Consider the following 20,688-nt stretch of genomic DNA (forward strand, 5'->3'; position numbering starts at 1 on the left):
CTCTCTCAAAAATAAACTTTAAAACAAAAGGAAAAAGTAATTGGTGAATTAACTTCAAAAAAACAATCTTGGCAGAGATTCAGGCTACTCCAGAGCAGCAGCAGCTGGTGGAGACATGGAGATGCAGTCCTATCATGCCAAGCTCTTGGGGGAGTTGAATGAACAGCGAAAGAGGGACTTTTTCTGTGACTGCAGCATCATCGTGGAAGGGCGGATCTTCAAGGCCCACAGGAACATTTTGTTTGCCAACAGCGGCTACTTCCGAGCCCTGCTCATTCACTACATCCAGGACAGCGGGCGGCACAGCACCGCCTCCCTGGACATAGTCACCTCCGATGCCTTCTCCACCATCTTAGACTTCCTGTACTCTGGGAAGCTGGATTTGTGCGGGGACAACGTGATTGAAGTCATGTCGGCGGCCAGCTACCTGCAGATGAACGACGTGGTGAACTTCTGCAAGGCCTACATCAGGTCGTCCCTTGATATCTGCCGGAAGATGGAGAAGGAGGCTGCCGTGGCTGCAGCGGTGGCGGCGGCGGCCGCGGCGGCGGTGGCGGCTCATCAGGTGGACGGCGGAAGCCCCAGTTCAGGCAGGGAAGGGACCTCCTGTGACACCAAGAGCGTGGTCCCCTCTCCGGCCGAGGGAGAGGAGAGGGTGGACTGTCCAAGAGAGCCCCCTCGCAGTGACTGCAGAGGCTGCCACCCCCTGGAACTGGCGGCGAAGGACGGCCAGGGCAGTGGCCCCGCTGACAGTGACCTCTCTATTCTGCCCAAACAGATAGAGCCCAAGGTGGAGTTTGATGCCGACGAGGTGGAGGTGGAGTTGGGCGAACAGCTGCAGCCGTATGCCACCCCACTCAGCCTGGCCCACATGGACGAGGGTTTGCCCGGTGGCCAGGCCATCGACTTGGCTTACGGTAACTACCACGTGAAGCAGTTCCTGGAGGCACTCCTGCGCAACGGTGCCGTCCAGGGCAAAGGTGACGTGGACCATCACTTCTCTCGAAGTTTGGAGGGAAGACCAGAGGGTGCGGGAGGAGCCATGAGTGCCGTGATGGATGTCCAGACTGACTGGTATGGAGAGGACTCAGGTGAGCTCCATTCGCCGTCAGCATCTCTGCCGGTCACTTAGCACGCGCACCTGTGCCTTACTGGCTCCCATCACCATGATCGTCAGCATTGCCATTGTCACTGCTGTCATCACCACCATCTCCACCACTGTCATCACCACCACATTATCACCACCACCACCAGTAGGTGTTAGTTTGAGCACCTGCTGTGTGCAGGGCATTGTCTCTTCCTGTGTGTTACTATTTTACCTCTACAACTAGAGTATAAGGGTGTTGAGGGCAGTTTGAAGACGTGGGAAAAAATCTACTGTCTTTTACTAACCAGCAGTGGGGCTTCCGTTAAATCAGTAAATCTCTTTGAACCCATTTTGTTCTGGAGATAATCATCCCTGCCTTGCCTTTCTCACAGCATTGAGGACCAAATGAGAAGGTTTTCAGAATTTTTTCTCATGTACGAGAACATATTCTAAGAAATTTATTCTTCTCTGTGTTAACCTTGGTGCCTGGCACATAGTAGACAGGCAGTTTTGGTCGATGGTGCATCTACTTGAGAATATCTAAAATGAGTCGGCATTTGGCTTTATGTGAGTAAATTTCTTATATCCTTTGGTAGGCTTTTAAAAAAATATTTAAGGGGCGCCTGGGTGGCTCAGTCGGTTAAGCGTCTGACTTCGGCTCAGGTCGTGACCTCACAGTTTGTGGGTTTGAGCCCTGACTTGGGCTCTGTGCTGACAGCTTAGAGCCTGGAGCCTGTTTCGGAGTCTGTGTCTCCCTCTCTCTGCCCCTCCCCTGCTTGCACTCTGTCTCTGTCTCTCTCAAAAACAAATAAATATTAAAACAAATTAAAACAAATTTAATGTTGATACATCTAAAGATGTGTGTGTTTTAATTAAATCATCAACCTTAAACTAGCTTTTATATCAAATATTTTACTTTTGTAGGCTTTTGTGTTTTAAGAGAACTTGGTTGTTCCCCTGAACATTCTGAGAGATGAGTTAACATGACTAACTCTCCTGAACAGGTGGGGTAATTGTGTTGTAAAGTGTCTTGGAGAGAGAAATAGATTTGGCCGCTACCTTACTGATGAAAGTACCCTATAGCTTCCAGAACCTCAAGCCAAGAAATTAATGAATCCCAATTTAAATTCACCCTTCAATACTGAGCAGTGAAAGTATTTTAGATAAGGGAGATCAGCTGCTTTTATTTGTTACTAAGTGGCTGTCTTGAGATGTTTAATTTCATTTTTTAAAGCAAGAACGCTCTTATGTCTGATTAAAACTAGGCTTGGAAACTTGAAAATGCTCTTTCTGATCCTCAGGGACACTGGCTTAACCAGCATTTAGAAGGTAGTGGCTGTTTTCAGTGAACACACTGTGGGAATGGGTTGAAATCTCATTTCCGTGCATGATAGCGCTTCACAGACGGTGACCACCCTTTCACATCCATTAGACCCTCATGGGTTTGGCAGATGAGTGTGGAGAAACCAAGACCCACAGGGTTTGGTGAATTTCCTGAGAATGCAGAGCTGGTAAGTGGCAGAGCTAAACCTAGCAACCTGGGCTGGCTTCATTTCATTGAAACAAACTCTGAAGGCAGCACACGGATGTCAGTGCCATGGTTTTATCTTTCAAGCCCTCTGCCCATAAGCACAAGTATCAAGAAATAGTCTTCAGCTCTATGCCATCTTCATTCAAGTCCAGTCCCTCAGTCTGTAAAGCTAGGTTTCCAACTACAAGGTGCTGTGGCAACGCAGCACCCCCTAACCCTGGCCATGCCTGTTGTCTGCCAGGTTTCGATTCCGTTCACACGGCTCCTGGGTAAATTTATTCCAAATGCCAAGGCACAGAGTAGAACTGATTTGTTTGGTCGTTCACTTATTTGCTCAAATATTTTGAGTACCTTCCTGGTGAAGATTCGAAGATAAGTCAGACATGGATCCAGCCCTCAAAGAACTGAGGGTGTCTTAGAGGAGATGGGATGTGTGTAATTGGCATCACATGATGAAAAGTCACCAGGGCTGGAAGACAGATGGAGGTGTGATTTTCACAGTAGTCCAGAAGCAGGAGAACCGGTCATAGATTTGCTAGAGTCAATCCAGTGAGCGATTTTCAAGTGTTACCTTACTTGGCCTCTCTCAGTAGTTGACTCTGCCCTTTCTTTCCTTCTTGAAATTCTTTCTTCCTCTGGTTTCTGACACTGTGGGTACCCATTGCTCTTAACCTCTGCCCATTCCTTTCCAGTCTCATCACGGGGTCATTTAATGCCAGTGTGGCCAGTTCTCCATCATTGGCTTGCTTCTTCAACATCTTATCATTGCTGCTAACTAATTAATTAACTCATCAGTTTGTTCTCTGTATTTATAGGTCTGATTCTGCTTTTTGTTTGCTTATTCATTTATTTGTTTTTTTAGGTTCCATGGATGAGTGAAATAATATGGTGCTTGTGTTTCTCAGTCTGACTTATTTCACTTAGCATTATACTCTCTAGGTCCATGCATCTAGTGGCAAATGACATGATCTTATTCTTTTCTGTGGCTGAGGAATATCCCAGTGTGTGTGTGTGTGTGTGTCTGTGTGTGTGTGTGTGCACGCGTGCACACGCAAGTGTGCATATGCACCACGTTTATATCACATCTTCTTTATCCATTCATCTATTGATGGACACAGGTTGTTTCCATATCTTGGCTATTGTAAATAATGCTGCAATAGACATAGGGGTGTATGCATCTTTTCAAATTAATGGTTTTCTGGGGTGCCTGGGTGGCGCAGTCGGTTAAGCGTCCGACTTCAGCCAGGTCACGATCTCGCGGTCCGTGAGTTCGAGCCCCGCGTCGGGCTCTGGGCTGATGGCTCAGAGCCTGGAGCCTGTTTCCGATTCTGTGTCTCCCTCTCTCTCTGCCCCTCCCCCGTTCATGCTCTGTCTCTCTCTGTCCCAAAAATAAATAAACCTTGAAAAAACAAAAATATTTAAATTAATGGTTTTCTTAAGCTTATTTATTTTGAGAGAGAGAGAAAACACGAGCAAGGGAGGAACAGGGAAGGAGAGAGTGAGAGAGAGAGAGAGCGCGAATCCCAAGCAGTCTCCGTGCTGTCAGCATAGAGCCTGATGCAGGGCTCAAACTCACCAACCGGGAGATCATGACCTGAGCCGAAATCAAGAGTCAAATGCTTAACTGACTGAGCCACCCAGGTGCCCTCAAATTAGTGTTTTTGTTTCCTTTGGGTAAATACCCAGTAGTGGAATTTGAGAGACCTCCATACTGTTTTCCACAGTGGCTGTACCAATTTATATTCCCACCAACAGTGCACACGAGTTCCTTTTTCTCCACATCCTTTTCAGCGCTTGTTATTTCTTTTTGATTCTAGCCATTCTGACAAGTATAAATAAAGGTGATATCTCGTTGTGATTTTGATTTGCATTTCCCTGATGATTAGTGACGTTAAGCATCTTTCATGTGTCTGTTGGCCATCTGTATGTCTTCTGTAGAAAAATGTCTACTCAGGTCCTCTGCCCATTTTTTAAATCATACTGTTTTTATGGTGTTGAATCGTGTAAGTCCTTCATATATTTTGGATATTAACCCCTTCTCAGATTTATCAGTTGCAAATATCTTCTTCCATTCAGTAGGTTGCCTTTTTGTTTTGTTGATGGTTTCCTTTGCTGTGCAAAAGCTTGTTATTTTTATGTAGTGCCAATAGTGTATTTTTGCTTTTTTCCCTCTTGCCTCAGGAGACATATCTAGAAAAATGTTGCTGTGGCCGATGTCAGAGCAATTACTGCTTGTGCTTGCTTCTAGAATTTTTATGGTTTCAGGTTTTACATTTAGGTCTTCAATCCATTTTGAGTTTACATTTGTGTATGGTATAAGAAAGTGGTCTGGTTTCATTCTTGTGCCTGTAGCTGTCCAGTTTCCCCAGCATTGTTTATTGAAGAGACTGTCTTTTCCCCATTCGTATATTCTTGCCTCCTTTTTCCTAGATTAATTGACCATGTAAGTGTAGGTTTATTTCTGGGCTCTCTATTCTGTCCCACTGATCTGTGTGTCCATTCATTCAATCCTTTAACAGATATTTATTGAGCACTGACTATATGCCAGACACTGTTCATCAGCATGAACAAAAGGTAGTCCTTGTCCTCATGGAGCTGATGTTCCAAGGCAGGGAGACAGACAACAAACATATAAACAAGTGTATAATATGAAGAGAACAAAAGCAGGGGAAAAGTTGACAGAGAGTGAAGGGGATGCTATTTTGTTTAGTGTTGACAAGGAAGGCCTTTCTAACAAGTTGCTTTTGAGCAGAAGCCACGAGGGAGGAAGAGAGCAAATTGTGCAGGTAAATCAGGGAGAAGAACATTCTGGGCAGAGGGAAGAGCAAGGTGCAAAGTGCAGGTCACACTTGTCGGGTGAACAGCAGGGTGCTGTGGAGGCTGGAGTGGGGTGGGCGAGGCAGAGGGTGCTGGAGGATGAGGTCAGAGAATTTGGGTGAGCACGGATCAGCTAGGGCCCTGAGGGCCACGAGAAGACCTTTGGGTCTTACTCCAAGAAGGGATACCACTAGAAGTTCTCAGCCAAGAGTGACTTGAAATGACATATATTAAAAGGATCCGGGGCGCTCGGGTGGCTCAGTCGGTTGAGCGTCCAACTTCGGCTCAGGTCACGATCTCGCAGTTTGTGAGTTCAAGCCCTGAGTCAGGCTCTGTGCTGACAGCTCAGAGCCTGGAGCCTGCTTCAGATTCTGTGTCCCCCTCTCTCTCTGCCGTACCCCTGCTTGTGCTCTGTCTCTCTGTCTTTCAAAAATGAATAAACATTTAAAAAAATTTTTAAAAAAAGGATCCCTTTGGGTAGTGGTCTTCTTGGATAAGACTGGACTGTCTCTCAAGGTAGAACGAACCGGATGTGCTAATGGCTTATGTGAGTGGTATGAGAAAGACAGAAGTCAAGGATGACCCTAAGGTTTTTAGCTTGAGCAGTTGATTTAGACATGTTATGTTTGTGATGCCTCTCAGATATCCAAGTGGAGATGCTCAGTTAGCAGTTGCATCTGTATGTCTGGAGTTCCGGGTTAGGGGGCGCAGTCAGAGCTGAGATATAAATTTGGGAGTCATTAATGGGTCCATGGAATTTGAAACCTATATATCCCGTGAACTTATAGGTGTAGAAGGAGAAGATAAGAGATTTAAGGACTGAGCCCTGGGGAACTCCAGCATGTCAAGGTCAGAAAAATAGGGAGAGACCAGTAAAGGAGACTGAGAGGGGGCAGGCAGTGAGGTAGGAGGGAAATCGAGAGTGATGGATGCCAGGAGGAGAAAGCGTTTCAGGAAAAAGGAGAAATTGACTATGTATAGTACTGTGCGTAGGCGGATTGAAAACTGATCACTGGGGAGGTCTTTGGTGGGTTTGACAAGAGCAGTGTCGATGAAGTAGTGGAGCAAGAGACCAAACGCCCTGAAACAGAGCTGGGGAATATAGACGGGAAGACAATGAGTATTGATGCTTCTTTCAAGCAGTTTTGTTGTGAAGGGGACAGAGAAATGCATCAGTAGCCAAAGGGCCATATGAGGTCTAGGTTTTTATTAAGGTGGAGGATCTAAAAGCATGTTCGTTTGCCGATGGGAATAGTCCAGGAGAGGGGAGGATAATTGATGGTGGAAGAGAGGGGCAGTTGATAGATCGAGGGCAGACAAGGTCCCTGTACAAATGGCAGGGACAGTCTGGCTCTGCATGTGAGGAAGGACAGTTCGTTCGTAGGAACAGGAGTGAAAGCAGACCACATGTGTTCACAGGAGAGTTTGGGGGTAGCTGGGAGCATGTAGAGGTTCTCTTCGGATTGCTTCTCCTCAGTTAAAGCAGCAAGGACGGTGGCTGAAAGGAAGGAAGGGGCAGCGGGGGTGGAGAGCTGAGCAGAGGGAGGGTGTGGAATAGTCCCTGAAGAACCAAGGGCTCTGATATTAGTGCTCAGAGAGTGATGGTTAGATGGATTTGAAGTGAGACTAGAACACACAGTTGTGTTATTTTTCACCAGTGATGTTAGCTTGCCTTGTTTCAGGTATGGAATAGGCATAGATTTGTATTTACCCAGAATTTAGGTTTAACCAGGGGAATACAGATAGAGGGAGAGGCAGGACTCAGGCAGTTGAGGGTGGATGTGAAGGAGTGATTTCAGTGATGGATTGTGGGTACTAAACTGGGGAAGGAGTGGCATGAGGATCCAAGGAGGTGAAGGACAGTAAAATGGCAGCATAGTCCATGGCTTGGTCCCAGCCAAGAAAGGACACTTAGGGGGTGAGCTGGAAAGATATGAGATGGTGACTGGGAAGTGGAGTGCTTGAAATGTGGACTGTGGAGCAAATGCAGTTATTGGCAATATCTTGGTATGGGGCCATGATTCCGCTCCCAACTATACACTAGCAGGGTGCTTTAAAAATATGCTTGGGAGGCACTTGGGTAGCTCAGTCAGTTAAGCATCAGACTTTGGCCAGGTCATGATCTCAGGGTTGGTGAGTTTGAGCCCACATCTGGCTCTGTGCTGACAGCTCAGAGCCTGGAGCCTGGAGCTTGGATTCTGTGTCTCTCTCTCTTCCTGCCCCTCCCCAACTCGTGCTCTGTCTGTCCCCAAAATAAATAAACATTAAAAAAACTTAAAAGATATGCTTGGGACAGAGATTGGACATCAGTATTTTTTAAGTTTCCCAGGTGATTCTTTTTTTTTTTAAGTTTATTTATTTAATTTGAGAGAGAGCACGAGTGAGGGAAGGGCAGAGAGAGAGGGAGAGACAGAGAATCCCAAGCAGGCTCCACACTGTCAGCGTGGAGCCCGACATGGGTCTCAAACGCATAAACTGTTGAGATTGTGACCTGAGCCGAAATCAAGAGTTGAATGCTTAACTGACTGAGCCACCCAAGCACCCCTTTCCCAGGTGATTCTGATATGCAGGTCAAGTTGAGAACTCTTGGTCTAGGACCGGGGAGCTGACATGGGGTAGAAGACAAGGAGGAAAGGAGGTCATGGAACAGAGAGGCCAGGGTGTTGGGTCATTTTCAGTATTCACACCAAGAATTACGCTAGGAGTTATGTTGTGAAGGCAATGTGCTCAAATCTCCATGGAATGACGAGGTGACGTCGGGGCTCCTAGATGACTATGATAAGGAGAGGTTGGTATGCTACTGATGAGGTTTTGGGGTGATGGTAGGGTGGTCTGGAGCTGACGGCCAAGAAGGAAGTCTTGAAGACGTCTTTGGTGCAAAAGGTGATTTTATTAAAGCTTGGGGACAGGACCCGTGGGCAGAAAGAGCTGCGCTGGGGTTGGAAGAATGGCTGGTTTTATAGTATGGAGTTTGGGAGGAGGCCTCCAGAGGGACTTTGGCATGCTAAAGCAGACTCCTAAGATACCTGAGGCCTTGCTATCGTCAAGCCAAGGTTGTTTTCCCTCTAAGTAAGGCATTAACATTAGGACAGTAAGGGTTTCCTGGAGAAATGTTATACTCTGTATTTGCCTCAAGTATTTGTCAATGGGCTGCAGGTTATAAGGAATGCAATTTTACCTGCCATTTCCTTCTTGCCTTTGTTTCCCACATCACTATTGAGGGGTGATGTTGGGGCTCCAGGAAATGGAGTCTATAGGTTTCTGGAGATTAGGCTGTGGATAAGATTGCCTTTTTCTTGCAATTTACTAAGATATTTGTAAACCCATGTCCTATAAGACTGTGATCTCTGTCAGTTGGCCATTTCCTTTGTCCTTAGGCAGCCAGGAGTGCCTAAGGAATATCACCCACGTCCCACCTGGGGAGGAGGGTGTGCTAGCTTGCATTTTGTCCTTAGCCCACCTCATGCTCTCTCATCACTATCACTCGATGGTGTGAGCTTCAAAAGATCTTAAGGTTTTCGAAGATGGAGGGAGGGACAGTGGTCTGGAGATGACAGTGAAGCACAAGGAGGATCCTACTCGCCTCCGACCCAGAGGTGTCAGGGTTATGGGGTAAGGGAAGCAGGGTGTTCAGGGGAGAGCCAGGTCTCAATTAAAGCAACAGGTCCAACTTGCTGAAGACTTGCAAAACTGTATTCTTCCCTTCTTTCCCTAAGTTCCAGATGTATCTGTCTAACCCAGATATTCCCCCATGGATGCTATGGGGCTGCCCCAAACACAGTAAAAGCCAAACCGAACCCCTCATTGTCCCAGTACCTGCCTTTTCTCCTGTGTTCCTTGCCTCAGTTTATTCCACTGTCATCTACCAAATCAACGGACCCACAATCTGTGTCATTTTGAATCTTCTCTTTCCCTTCTCTCCCCTCCCCCATGTGGTCACTGCATGCTGTTAACTTTACTTCTCTGCTTTAATTCATGACATCTCTCATCCTCTCCCCCTCTCTTCCTGCCTTTCATCTTGCCTCTCTTAAATCCTTCCCCTGCATTGCCCTCTGAGGGAGCTTTTAAAACTCAGATCTGACCATGTACTCTCCCTCCTTAAGATTCTAGCTGCTTAAAGAATAAAGTCCAAGAGGGATGCCTCGGTGGCTTAGTTGGTTAAGCATCCAACTTCGGCTCAGGTCACAATCTCAAGGTTGGTGAGTTCGAGCCCCGCGTCGGGCTCCGTGCTGACAGCGCGAAGCCTGAAGCCTGCTTCGGATTCTGTGTCTCCGTCTCTCTCTGCCCTCCCCTCACTCGTGCTCTGTCTCTCTCTCAAAAATAAATAAACATGAAAAAAAATTCTTTTGAATCTTGCTCAAAGATCACTCTTCTGTGAAATCCTTTTCTGAACTCCTAGAGAGAATTCATTACTTTCCTGTCTATACTTCTTCATCACTTTGAAATTTGCATGTGTTACATTACATTGCATGAATTTGTTCACATGTCTTTCTGTCCTGCTAAACTTAACTTCTTGAGGGAGGAAACCGGTGTCTTGGTAATGATGGACCTTGTTACCGCAGTGTTGGGCATTCAGATGAACGTTTGTGTTGGTGAAATCGGATCATGAGAGGGGAAGGGGAGCGTGCTAATTCTTACTTTTCTGGTGGAGAAATAGTTAACAATTGGTTTTTCCAACGACTAACACTGGACCCATTTTACTTAATGTTTTTGTAGATAATTGAGAAGAAAGGTAAAGTATAACACCAGGCCGGTGAGGATAGATGGCCAGAAGGTTCCACAACCCCTGAGGAGGGAGCAGGAAACTGGCATCTCAGCCCCAGTGTGACCAATGAGAACTAAAATAGTCTAACATATGTATATAGTGATGAGCCACGAGCTGCTGCTTTTATTCTAGGAAACCGCTTTGGACTCACTATAGATTATGAAGAGTGTTAGGCATTATCGGACGGGAACTAGAAACCAGAGAAAATCTCCACCCTTATGTAGAATGATGTCGGGTTCTCACCTGTGGTTCAGCTTGCCATACTTTTGGTAGCACCTTGGAAGAGACCAAGCCCAGCTAGGTATCCCGAGAAGGTCCCAGAGAAAAAGAGTTACTCCAGTGTTGAAAGAAACCACAGAAGCCTGGCCTGCTTCATCAGTAAGGACACCAAGGACTTGGTGTTTGTGTTTATTGACGATGGTGACAAAAATGGCTGATATTTATGAGCCCTTACCATGTCCCAGGTGCCGTGCTTTAGGTGTTACTTCATTTCATTCTTACCATAATCCTTTAAGGTGGGAACTATTATCATCCGTGTTTTACATACGAGTAAAGTAAGGCGCAGAGAAGTTACGTGAGATGTCCAAGGTCACACGGCTGGTAAGTGGTACAGCTGGGGCCTGAACCCAGGCTTCGGTGCCTGGAAAGCTTGAGTCACTAGTGCCTTCCTATGTGACGTGATATGGCCAAGGTCTACAAAAAGTCCTGAAGGGCGTGGATAGAGGGGACCCATCTTGGAATACTGTAGTAAGGGTAACTCGGGAAACTTGAACAGTTTTTATACCTGGGGATTAATTGTGTTGCCAACCATAATGGTTGTACAAGTAAGATGGGGAAAAAAAGTTGGAAAACGATTTAAGTGAATCCCTGGATAGTTGATGATTTCAGGTAGAGTTAATACGAATTCTAGTTTACGGTCTGTGTCATAGCACACCATTTCTGCACATGCCTGGAAGCTGTTCTTAGGAGCTCCTGTCAAAGAGAGCATGGATCCTAGGGGAGAGAGAGAGACAGAGAGAGACAGAGAGAGAGAGAGAACATGGATCCTGATCCAGGGGTGTGATCCATCAATAACAGAGGTTTCCAAACTTTTGGGGGTCATGAGATCAATCGAGGAGGTCTGTGTTAGTCAGTTCAGGCTGCCACAGCAGAATACGACAGACTGAGTGGCTTAAACAACAGAAATTTGTTTTCTCACAGTTCTGGAGGCTCAGAGTCCAAGATCAAGGTGCTGGCAGGGTTTTTTCTTCCTGGCTGGCGGACACCTGCCTTCTTGCTGGTCCTCACGTGGCCTTCCCTCTGTGCATGAACAGAGAGAGAGTGAGATCTCTGGTGTCTCTTCCTCTAATTATAAGGACACCAGTCCTATCAGGGTAGGGCTCCACCCTTATGACCTCATTTAACCTTAATTGCCTCCCTATCTCCAAATATAATCACACTGTAGTTTAGGGCTTCAATGTATGAATTGGGGGGGATGCAATACGGTTCATGACAAAGTCTCAATCAGCATTGTCTTAAAATGAAATCAAACAGATTGACTGTTATTTTGGGAAGCTTTTCGACCTATCCACTGGAAGACACCACTGAGGTGGTGATGTAAGCTGTATCTCTAACTGAGCCACAGAGGTTGAAAGCCAGTAAGAACTGTATGGCATTCCTTGCCATCCTTTACCCTCCGGCTGATGGGGAGCCAGACAAAGACTTGGAATTTGCAGTGTCTTGCCGTTGGCTGGTGGTAGAGTTGATGTCCTCCCTCTCAATCTGGGCTGGAGGAATTCCCCAGCTCCTGATCACCTGTCGGAGGGTGGCCAGTGTCATTGTTGCTTACAGTGCAGCTAAATCAACCCATTTGGTTCCCCAGGTGATGTGCTGGTGGTCCCCATCAAGCTCCACAAGTGTCCTTTCTGCCCTTACACTGCCAAACAGAAGGGCATCCTTAAGCGGCACATCCGCTCACACACAGGCGAGCGGCCCTACCCCTGCGAGACGTGCGGCAAGCGGTTCACTCGACAGGAGCACCTGCGGAGTCATGCCCTAAGCGTAAGTGTCTGGACTGGCAGGTCTCCTGTGGTGAGGGCGGCGGGGGACACAGGGGAGGGGGTTCCTGACATCTGTCTGAAGTAAGGGTAAACCAGCCTGTCTTTTGGGGCGCCTAGGTGGCTCAGTCAGTTAAGTGTCCAACTCTTGATTTCAGCTCGGGTCATGATCTCACAGTTCGTGAGTTTGAGCCCTGCATCAGGCTCTGAGCTGATAGTGTAGAGCCTGCTTGGGATTCTCTCTCTCTCTCTCTCTCTCTCTCTCTCTCTCTGCCCCTCCCCTGCTGGCGCTGTCTCTGTTTCTCTCTAAAAAAAAAAAAAACCAAAAACAAAAAACAACAAACAAACAAACGAAACCTTAAAAAACGAACAAAACAGTTTGTCTTCTGTGTCTTTGTCCACTGGACTATTTTCAGAGAATTTTAAACATATGTTTCTACTAAATTAAAGCTGGGTTGGTAGCACTTAGAGAAAGTTAAAACTTATATGATTACAGACCAGTTTTCTTAGACTCAAGAAAGTTTAGATCCTAGTTAGGGATGGTTGTCATAAGGCAGAGAACAGCGGGGCTTGGACAGGGGATTGTGGGTCTGTTCTCACCAGTGTGATACTAAAGGTGAGAAAGCTGTATCCTCAGTTTCCCACCTAATGCCAGTACCTGGACATAGGGAAAGTATATGCTGCCCTTCATAAGGCCACCTGTGGGCAGCAAACCCACAGGTGGGTGGCTCCAGACCAAGGTGACCTCCCCTCCCACTGGCTACTCCCTGGGAGCCCATCTCCCAGGTGAGTGGTTAATTCCCACCAGCTAAAAGGCATTCAGGCCATTTAGGAAGGCATGTATTTAAGATCATCTTTGAGCAAGGCAATCAGTCTTTGGGAAATCAAACATAAAAATGGGTTTGGACTTCAAAGGACACTATCAAGAATGTGACAACCCACAGAAAGGGAGAAAATACTTGTGAACCGCTTAGCTGCTAAAAATCTAGTAACCAGAATATATAAAGAACACTTTCAATTTAACAATAAAAAACAAATAACCAGATTAAACAATGGATGTGAAGAGACATTTCTCCAAAGAGATACATATGGCCAATAAGAACATGAAAAGATGCTCAACATCATTAGTCATTAGGGAAATGCAAATCAGAGCCACAGTAAGATACCACTTCAAATATACTAGAATTGTTAGCATCAAAAAAAAAAAAAAAGTGTTGGCAAGGATGTGGAGGAATTGGAATGTTCATACACTGCAGATAGGAATGTAAAATGGTGTAACCAATGTACAAAACAATTTGGTGGTTCTTTAAAAAGTTAAGCATAAAATTGCCATAGGTCCCAGCAATTCTACATCAAGGTATATACCCAAGAGAACTGAAAGCATGCATTCACACAAAAAAGTACATGCCCACAAATGTTCACAACAGCATTATTCACAGTAGCCAAAAAGTGAAAACAACCCAAGTGTCCATCAACTGATGAATGAATAAAGAAATTGTGGTCTATCCATACAATGGACCCTTATTCAGCCATAAAATGGAATGAAGTTCTGATACAGCTACAACATGGATGAACCTTAAAAGCATTATGCTGCTTGAAAGAGGCCAGTCACAAAAGGCCACGTATTATATGATTTCATTTATACGAAATATACAAAATGTGCAGATTCATGCATATAGAGTAGATTAGTGGTTAGTAGGGGCGAGAGGGGTGTCGGATGGTAGCGGGGTGACAGTTAATGGGCACACGGTTTCTTTCTGGGGTGAGGAAAATGTTCTGGAATTAGCGGTGCCTGGGTGGCTCTGTTGGTTAGGCATCGACTTCAGTTCAGGTCACGGTTTGTGAGTTCGAGCCCCGCATTGGGCTCTCTGCTGTTAGCACAGAGCCCGGTTTGGATCCTCTGCCCACCCCATCCCTCTGCCCATCCCACCTGCCCTCCCCCAGCTCATGCTCTCTCTCTCAAAAACAAATAAACATTAAAAAAGTGTTCTGGAATTAGATGGTGGTGATAGTTGCACAACCTTGTGAGTGTACTAAAACCCATTGAATTGTTTGCTTTAAAAAGGTGAATTTCGGGGCACCTGGGTGGCTCAGTTGGTTGAGTGTCTGACTCTTAACTTTGACTCAGGTTATGATCCTAGGGCCATAGGATCGAGTCCCACGTTGGGATCCATGCTGTGCATGGAGCCTGATTAAGATTCTTTTTCACTCTCCCTCTGCCCTCTCCCCTGCTCCTCTCTCTCTCTCTCAGAAAAAAAAAAAAAAAAGGTGAATTTTATAGAATGTGAATTATGGGTTTGAAAGAATCCAGACTTAAGATAAGTACAAAGTTACTGACTGCCTCTGCTCTCAGGGCTGGCCCCAGCACACTTGTCTGAAAGTAGCTTCATTCCATGGTCTTAAGTTTTTGTTTGTCTTTTTTCCTCCTCAATTTATATCTCCAGTCTGTCTTGGCAGCAACAGGTCCCTGGTGCCCCTAAGATGTTTCATTGATTGGAATCCTCATTCCCTCTATCTTTCCACATTATACAAAGTCCAGTCTACTGCAGCCTAAAGACGTGGTATTCAAAGGCACCATCAGGTTGCAAAGGTCATGTACATATTCTGGTTGGCTCAAGTGCTGTGGGGTGAGTGTAGGAAGCCCAGAAGACCCCATGGAAGACAGGGACATTGGCCAGGATGTAGTGGCAGCTCCAGCAAGCTGGGTATAGTGCTGTTGGTCCTTGTCCTCCACCATTTCTCTCTGTCTCTACCTCTTGTGTCCATCCTGCATCCAGAGTCTCTACAGGAGAGGCTTTGGTTCACAGAGCTCCTTTAGGCTGGAGCTCCTGAATAGCGCACACATTAGATAGTCCCTTATATGGAGGGGGGGCCCTGGGGCTGCTGCCCTGAGGAGTTGCTGCATGGGGTAGGAGATCAGGTTCCTTTTTCTAGTATGCAAAGTGCTTCTCCTAGGTAAGGAATGTATTTATCAATGAAGAGTTAAGAATGAGACATCTGCCACATATGGAGAAGATACCATCTAACAAGTCTGCTCCCTAATAACTAGATAGTCCCAGGTACAGAAAAAGCCATGCTTAAAATCCCCATCAGTTTCCTGAATGCTCTTTATATGCTGGACATAGGGATATAGTAACAAATGTGACAGAGAACATGAATGAGAATGGTCCCTGCCTTCTTGGAGCTTATAGTCTAGTGAATTTACCAATAATTTGTTAGAAAATCAACAAAGGAAGGAGTATAGGTGGGAATATATAGCTGGGGACCTAACCTGACCCAGAGCATCAGCGAAGAGTTCCTTCAAAGGTATTAGTAGTAGCGGAGGCCTTGGCAATGGGGGGTGGGCACGTTCCTCGCATATCCAATGGCCTTGGGGTGGAAACACCGTCGTGAGGCTGAGGCTGTGGCAGAGAGAGCAAGCAGGAGAACGTTTACTGTGTCTGCTTGTAATTTTAGGTCCATAGATCCAACCGTCCAATCATCTGCAAGGGCTGCAGAAGAACCTTCACGAGTCACCTGTCCCAGGGACTGCGGCGCTTCGGGCTGTGTGACAGCTGCACCTGTGTTACAGACACACACGATGATGAAGACGATTTGATGCCCATCAATCTTAGCCTGGTGGAGGCCTCGTCCGAAAGCCAAGAAAAGAGTGACACAGACAATGACTGGCCAATCTATGTGGAGTCTGGTGAGGAAAATGACCCCGCTGGAGATGATTCTGATGGCAGACAGCAGATTCGGCCCAACTTGTCAGATCAAGAGACACTTACGTAGCGGGAAATTCTGGGGGTGGGTAGGGGGAGAGGTTTTAGAATTTGTTGTTGCTCATTCTATGTTCGAAAGCCACCATCTGTCCAATTTTATGGAAACCCGAGAGGAACATGTTTTCACTGTTACTATCGTTACATTTTTGTTACATTACACGGTGAAGGTTGGATTTTGTGACTCAAAGGACTGATGACTTCTTAGTGGAATGCCCTTGCTTTCTGAGGGCTTTGTTGAGTTAATTCTGAGTGAATTAATGCTTGCCCCAAGGCTTCCCATTTTTCCTGTTGTGCACCCAAACTCTGGTTAGGAGAAAGACAAGAAAGTCCCCATGCTTGAGACGTTTAATTGTCTCATTCCTCTAGATTCCTTTTTTTTTGTCAGCTTTTTTCTCTGGAAATGTAGGCAAAAATATTTTGACATCAGTCTTACCTTTGCCAAGCTTCTCCTGATGGATTCCATATTTTAATTTTCTGGTGAAGTATTTTTTTTTTAACATTTATTTATTTTTGAGAGACAGAAGGACAGAGCACGAGTGGGGGAGGGGCAGAGAAAGAGGTAGACACAGAATCCGAAGCAGGCTCCAGGCTCCGAGCTGTCAGCACAGAGCCCCACATGGGGCTTGAACCCATGAACCGAAGTTAGGCGCTTAAACAACTGAGCCACCCAGGAGCCCCTCTGGTGAAGTCTTAAAGACAAAGCTTCACTGATATAAGGCAGGCAGGGCTGTTTGGCTCCATGAGTGTAAAGATACTTCTAAGACTTCAGTTTTAATGGCTGGGAGTATTTATGTGCACGCAAGCATGGCAATGAACTGAGAGACTCCTGGGCCCTCTGACTTGCCCAGCTAAGTTCAACCTTAAGTTAGTCCTGAGAAAGGAGACTGTGAGCCCAAGTCTGGGTGGTTTCCCTGTTTAGTTTGGGATCTGACCGGTCTGCACACACAGATGACCTGTTTTGTGATCATAAAACAAGTCATTTGGATGAAACTCAAACCCCTTCCCTGTGTTTTCCTGCCATTTTCAAGAGCCGCTGCTGTGTAATGTGGAAATGTAGCCCCTGCTGACGGCCTTCTACTTCGATTATGAATAGAACTTTAATTGGAGGGAAAGTGTGAGCCTGTATAAACAAGTTATATTTCTAAATCGTTTGCCTTTTAAAGTTTATTTATTTATTTTGAGAGAGAGAGAGTGAGTAGAGGGAAGGGGCAGAGAAAGAGGGGAGAAAGGATCCCAAGCAGGCTCCGGGATATTAGCCCAGAGCCTGATGCAGGGCTCGATCTCACAAACCATGGGGTCATTACCTGCGCTGAGATCAAGAGTCAGACACATCTTTTACCTTTTAAAAGATCCTCTGGAGGCAAAGAGAAGATTGGTAGAAGAACAGGTTTTTAAAATCTTTGCAGCCAACACAGTTATTCTAACAGAAGAGGCTATACTTCTTTAAAAGGCTGAAGAGCAGGAAATATTAGGGATTAAGGGATATTCAAGGCACTTTCATAATTTTGTCTCATATTAAAGACATAAGACAAAAAGATAAAGACCTAAAGATAGATTTTTAAAAATTATTTATGTATTTATTTTAATTAGACTCCACACCCCACGTGGGGCTTGAACTCATGACCCTGAGAGCCAGCCAGACACCCTCCAAAATGGATTTTTAAAAGAAATCCCTTTTCTTCCTTTAATTTTAGTCTACTTGTGTTTCCAAAGGTAGTGAAATCACCTTTCTGCCTCTTGAGCAAAAATAATAATAATAATAAAAAAAAAACATAAATTGGCTTGTGAATGTTAGTCATTGAACAGTTCAAAATGTGCTTAAATCATCTTCTCAATAGAGGTTAGAACTCCAGAATGGTATTACTCGAACTATGGCCCCCAGACAGCTGGTCTGTGAATTCTTTGATACCAATCTACACAGCAGGACCATGTGTTGGCCTGTAGTAGGTTGGAAACCTCAAAACTGGTCTTTTACCACAGATAGCTTGCAAATTATTGTTCTAGATCAAGAGTTGAAGACTAGAAATTATCAAGGACCAGAAACACTTTTCTTACCTGAAATGGAAATATTAGCTGTTGTTTAAAAGGAGGGATCTTCGCAAATGGGAAACCTAATCAATTGTGTAGAAGGTGTACTTTGCAAGGAGTTAGGTTTGATATTTTTGCTCTGTTTAAGTTATTTCTGATGGGTTTTTTTTTTTAAAGATTTTATTTATAAGTAATCTCCATACCCAACATGGGGCTCAAACTCACAACTCTGAGATCGAGAGTTGCATGTCTCACCAACTGAGCCAGCCAGGCACACCTAAATTATCTCTGGTGTTTTAATGTGACTTTTCTACCTCCCAGTTCAACTTCTGTGCCCACTTTCTTTGGTAGAGCAACCTCTTCAGTGACTCCATGACTTAATCATATGGCTGGGTCCAAAGTAAACACATTTACATTAGCAATTTCACTTTAGGACAGTGACTTTCAACTGTGGGTGATTTTGTCCCCCAGAGGACATTTGGCAATGTCTGGAGGCATCCTCAACTGTTACAACTCAGGGCAGGGTACTGCCGGCAGCCGGATGAGGTTGGTGTTCAACATCCTACAACGCATAGGATGGCCCCTTATAACAAAGGATTTTCTACTCCAAAATGTCAGGAGTACCAAGGCTGAGGAACCTTACCATCAGATAAAGTTGGATTTTTAAAATGACCTTTAATGAGTGAACTTAATTTTGTGTTATGTTTTAGGTTACCTTTTACCTTCATAATATTTAGTAGGCCCTCATGCTCCCACAAGTCTTGGAAAAGAGTGGAATTAGTAAAATCAGGAGCTGAGGCTAAATTGTTCATAACTTGCCTAAGCTCTGATTAGGTTTGTGATGTAGAAACTTAGAAATTCTAGGAGCGCCTGGGAGGCTCAGTTGGTTAAGCGTCCAACTTTGGCTCAGGTCATGATCTCATGGTTCATGTGTTCAAGTCCCATGTCAGGCTCTGTGCTGACAGAGCTCTGTCTCTCAAAAGTAAACATTAAAATAGAAATGAAGGAAGGTAGGAAGGAAGGAAGGAAGAAAAGGAAGAAAGAAAGGAAGAAACTCTGATCTGATTCATACTCCCAGAACCATTACTAGGTTCTCGTCATTTTAGCACATTTTATTTTATTATTATTTTTTTTAATGTTTATTTATTTTTTGCGAGAGAGAGAGAGACTGAGCATGAGCAGAGGAAGGGCAGAGAGAGAGGGAGACATAGAATCTGAAGCAGGCTCCAGGCTCTGAACTGTCATCACAGAGCCTGATGTGGGGCTTGAACTCACAGACTGCGAAATCATGACCTGAGCTGAAGTCAGACGCTTAACCAACTGAGCCACCCAGGTGCCCCTATTTTATTTTATTTTTTTTAAGTTTATTTATTTATTTTGAGATAGAGTGCACGCATGCACATGAGCAGGGAAGGGGCAGAGAGAGGTAGAGAGAATCCCAAGCAGGCTCTGTACTGTCAGCACAGACAAACTGTGAGATCATGACCTGAGCCGAAATCCAGAGTGGAACGCTTAACCTACTGAGCCACCCAGGTGCCCCTTATTACATTTTACAGTAGCAAAATTACTGGGAGGAAAATGGAACATGAAGCTTAATATTTAAATTATTCTTTCTGTAATGTCTCAGATTGTTGCATTTCCAATTGGCTGTTTCGAGTTTGTATGCTGACTTTAGTACTAACTGGACCACTGAGTTCTATCACTTTTATTTTTTTTTTTTATTTTTGGGACAGAGAGAGACAGAGCATGAACGGGGGAGGGGCAGAGAGAGAGGGAGACACAGAATCGGAAACAGGCTCCAGGCTCCGAGCCATCAGCCCAGAGCCTGACGCGGGGCTCGAACTCACGGACCGTGGGATCGTGACCTGGCTGAAGTCGGACGCTTAACCGACTGCGCCACCCAGGCGCCCCAGAGTTCTATCACTTTTAATGGAGATAACCCCTTTATTTGGATTATCGAATCATAAACATCCTCTGTTTTAAATTTATGTTCACAGCGGTCAATATTTATAATTGCACAATGTCTTTGGGGTGTAATTAATGGGGCTGGTGACATCTCTGTAAGTAAATTAATAGTTGGGTCCAACACAGACCATTAATGATTTATTTTATATCTGCGTCTTTCTGGCACCCTCTTCTTCCCCTCCTCCCCCTCCTCCTCCCCCTCCTCTTCCTCCTCCTCCTTATTTTTTTTAATATAATTTATTGTCAAATTGGTTTCCATACAACACCCAGTTCTTATCCCAACAAGTGTCTTTCTGGCACATTCAATCCAAGTTCACAAAGAGATTATTTGTCTTATGTTAGATACATTGCATGGACAGTAACAGAATTCTTATTGGTGATGGAATTTAAAAATGGCATCCATGGGAAGTTGTTTCTTTTGGGGGAAAGGGACAGACCTTCATAGCAAGGGTTGGAAAGGAATGTAAATGAGGCTTGTATCTGTAATAGACTAAGAAATGACATAGAGCAATGGGACTTCTGGTCATTTGGTAGACAGATGCCATTTTGATGTAAATATTTTGGTGGTCACTACATTTGGAATATTCCTTGAGAAAACTACTGACCTGGTGGTTTGCAAAATATTGTGAAATTGAGTATTCTGGGGGTTCAGAATACACGATGGGTTTTTGTTGTTGTCATTAATTGATGTTGTG

General features: G+C 45.1%; 1 protein-coding gene across 4 annotated transcripts in view; it reads left to right on the plus strand.

Annotated features, from left to right (window-relative positions):
* Nucleotides 1-18,700, plus strand: part of ZBTB8B (zinc finger and BTB domain containing 8B) — a 42,583-nt gene extending 23,883 nt beyond the window's left edge. For all 4 annotated transcript variants that reach the window (XM_045035480.1, XM_045035479.1, XM_023258414.2 and 1 more), the window contains 3 exons: nt 76-1,091; nt 12,062-12,240; nt 15,693-18,700. In XM_045035480.1, the coding sequence (XP_044891415.1) occupies nt 116-1,091; nt 12,062-12,240; nt 15,693-16,010 (1,473 nt within the window). In that variant the 5' untranslated portion in view covers nt 76-115 and the 3' untranslated portion in view covers nt 16,011-18,700. The remainder of the gene's footprint in view (nt 1-75; nt 1,092-12,061; nt 12,241-15,692) is intronic.
* Nucleotides 18,701-20,688: the final 1,988 nt, after the last annotated feature.

Source organism: Felis catus, chromosome C1 (genome assembly GCF_018350175.1).
Source record: "Felis catus isolate Fca126 chromosome C1, F.catus_Fca126_mat1.0, whole genome shotgun sequence".
Taxonomy (NCBI): Eukaryota; Metazoa; Chordata; class Mammalia; order Carnivora; family Felidae; genus Felis; species Felis catus.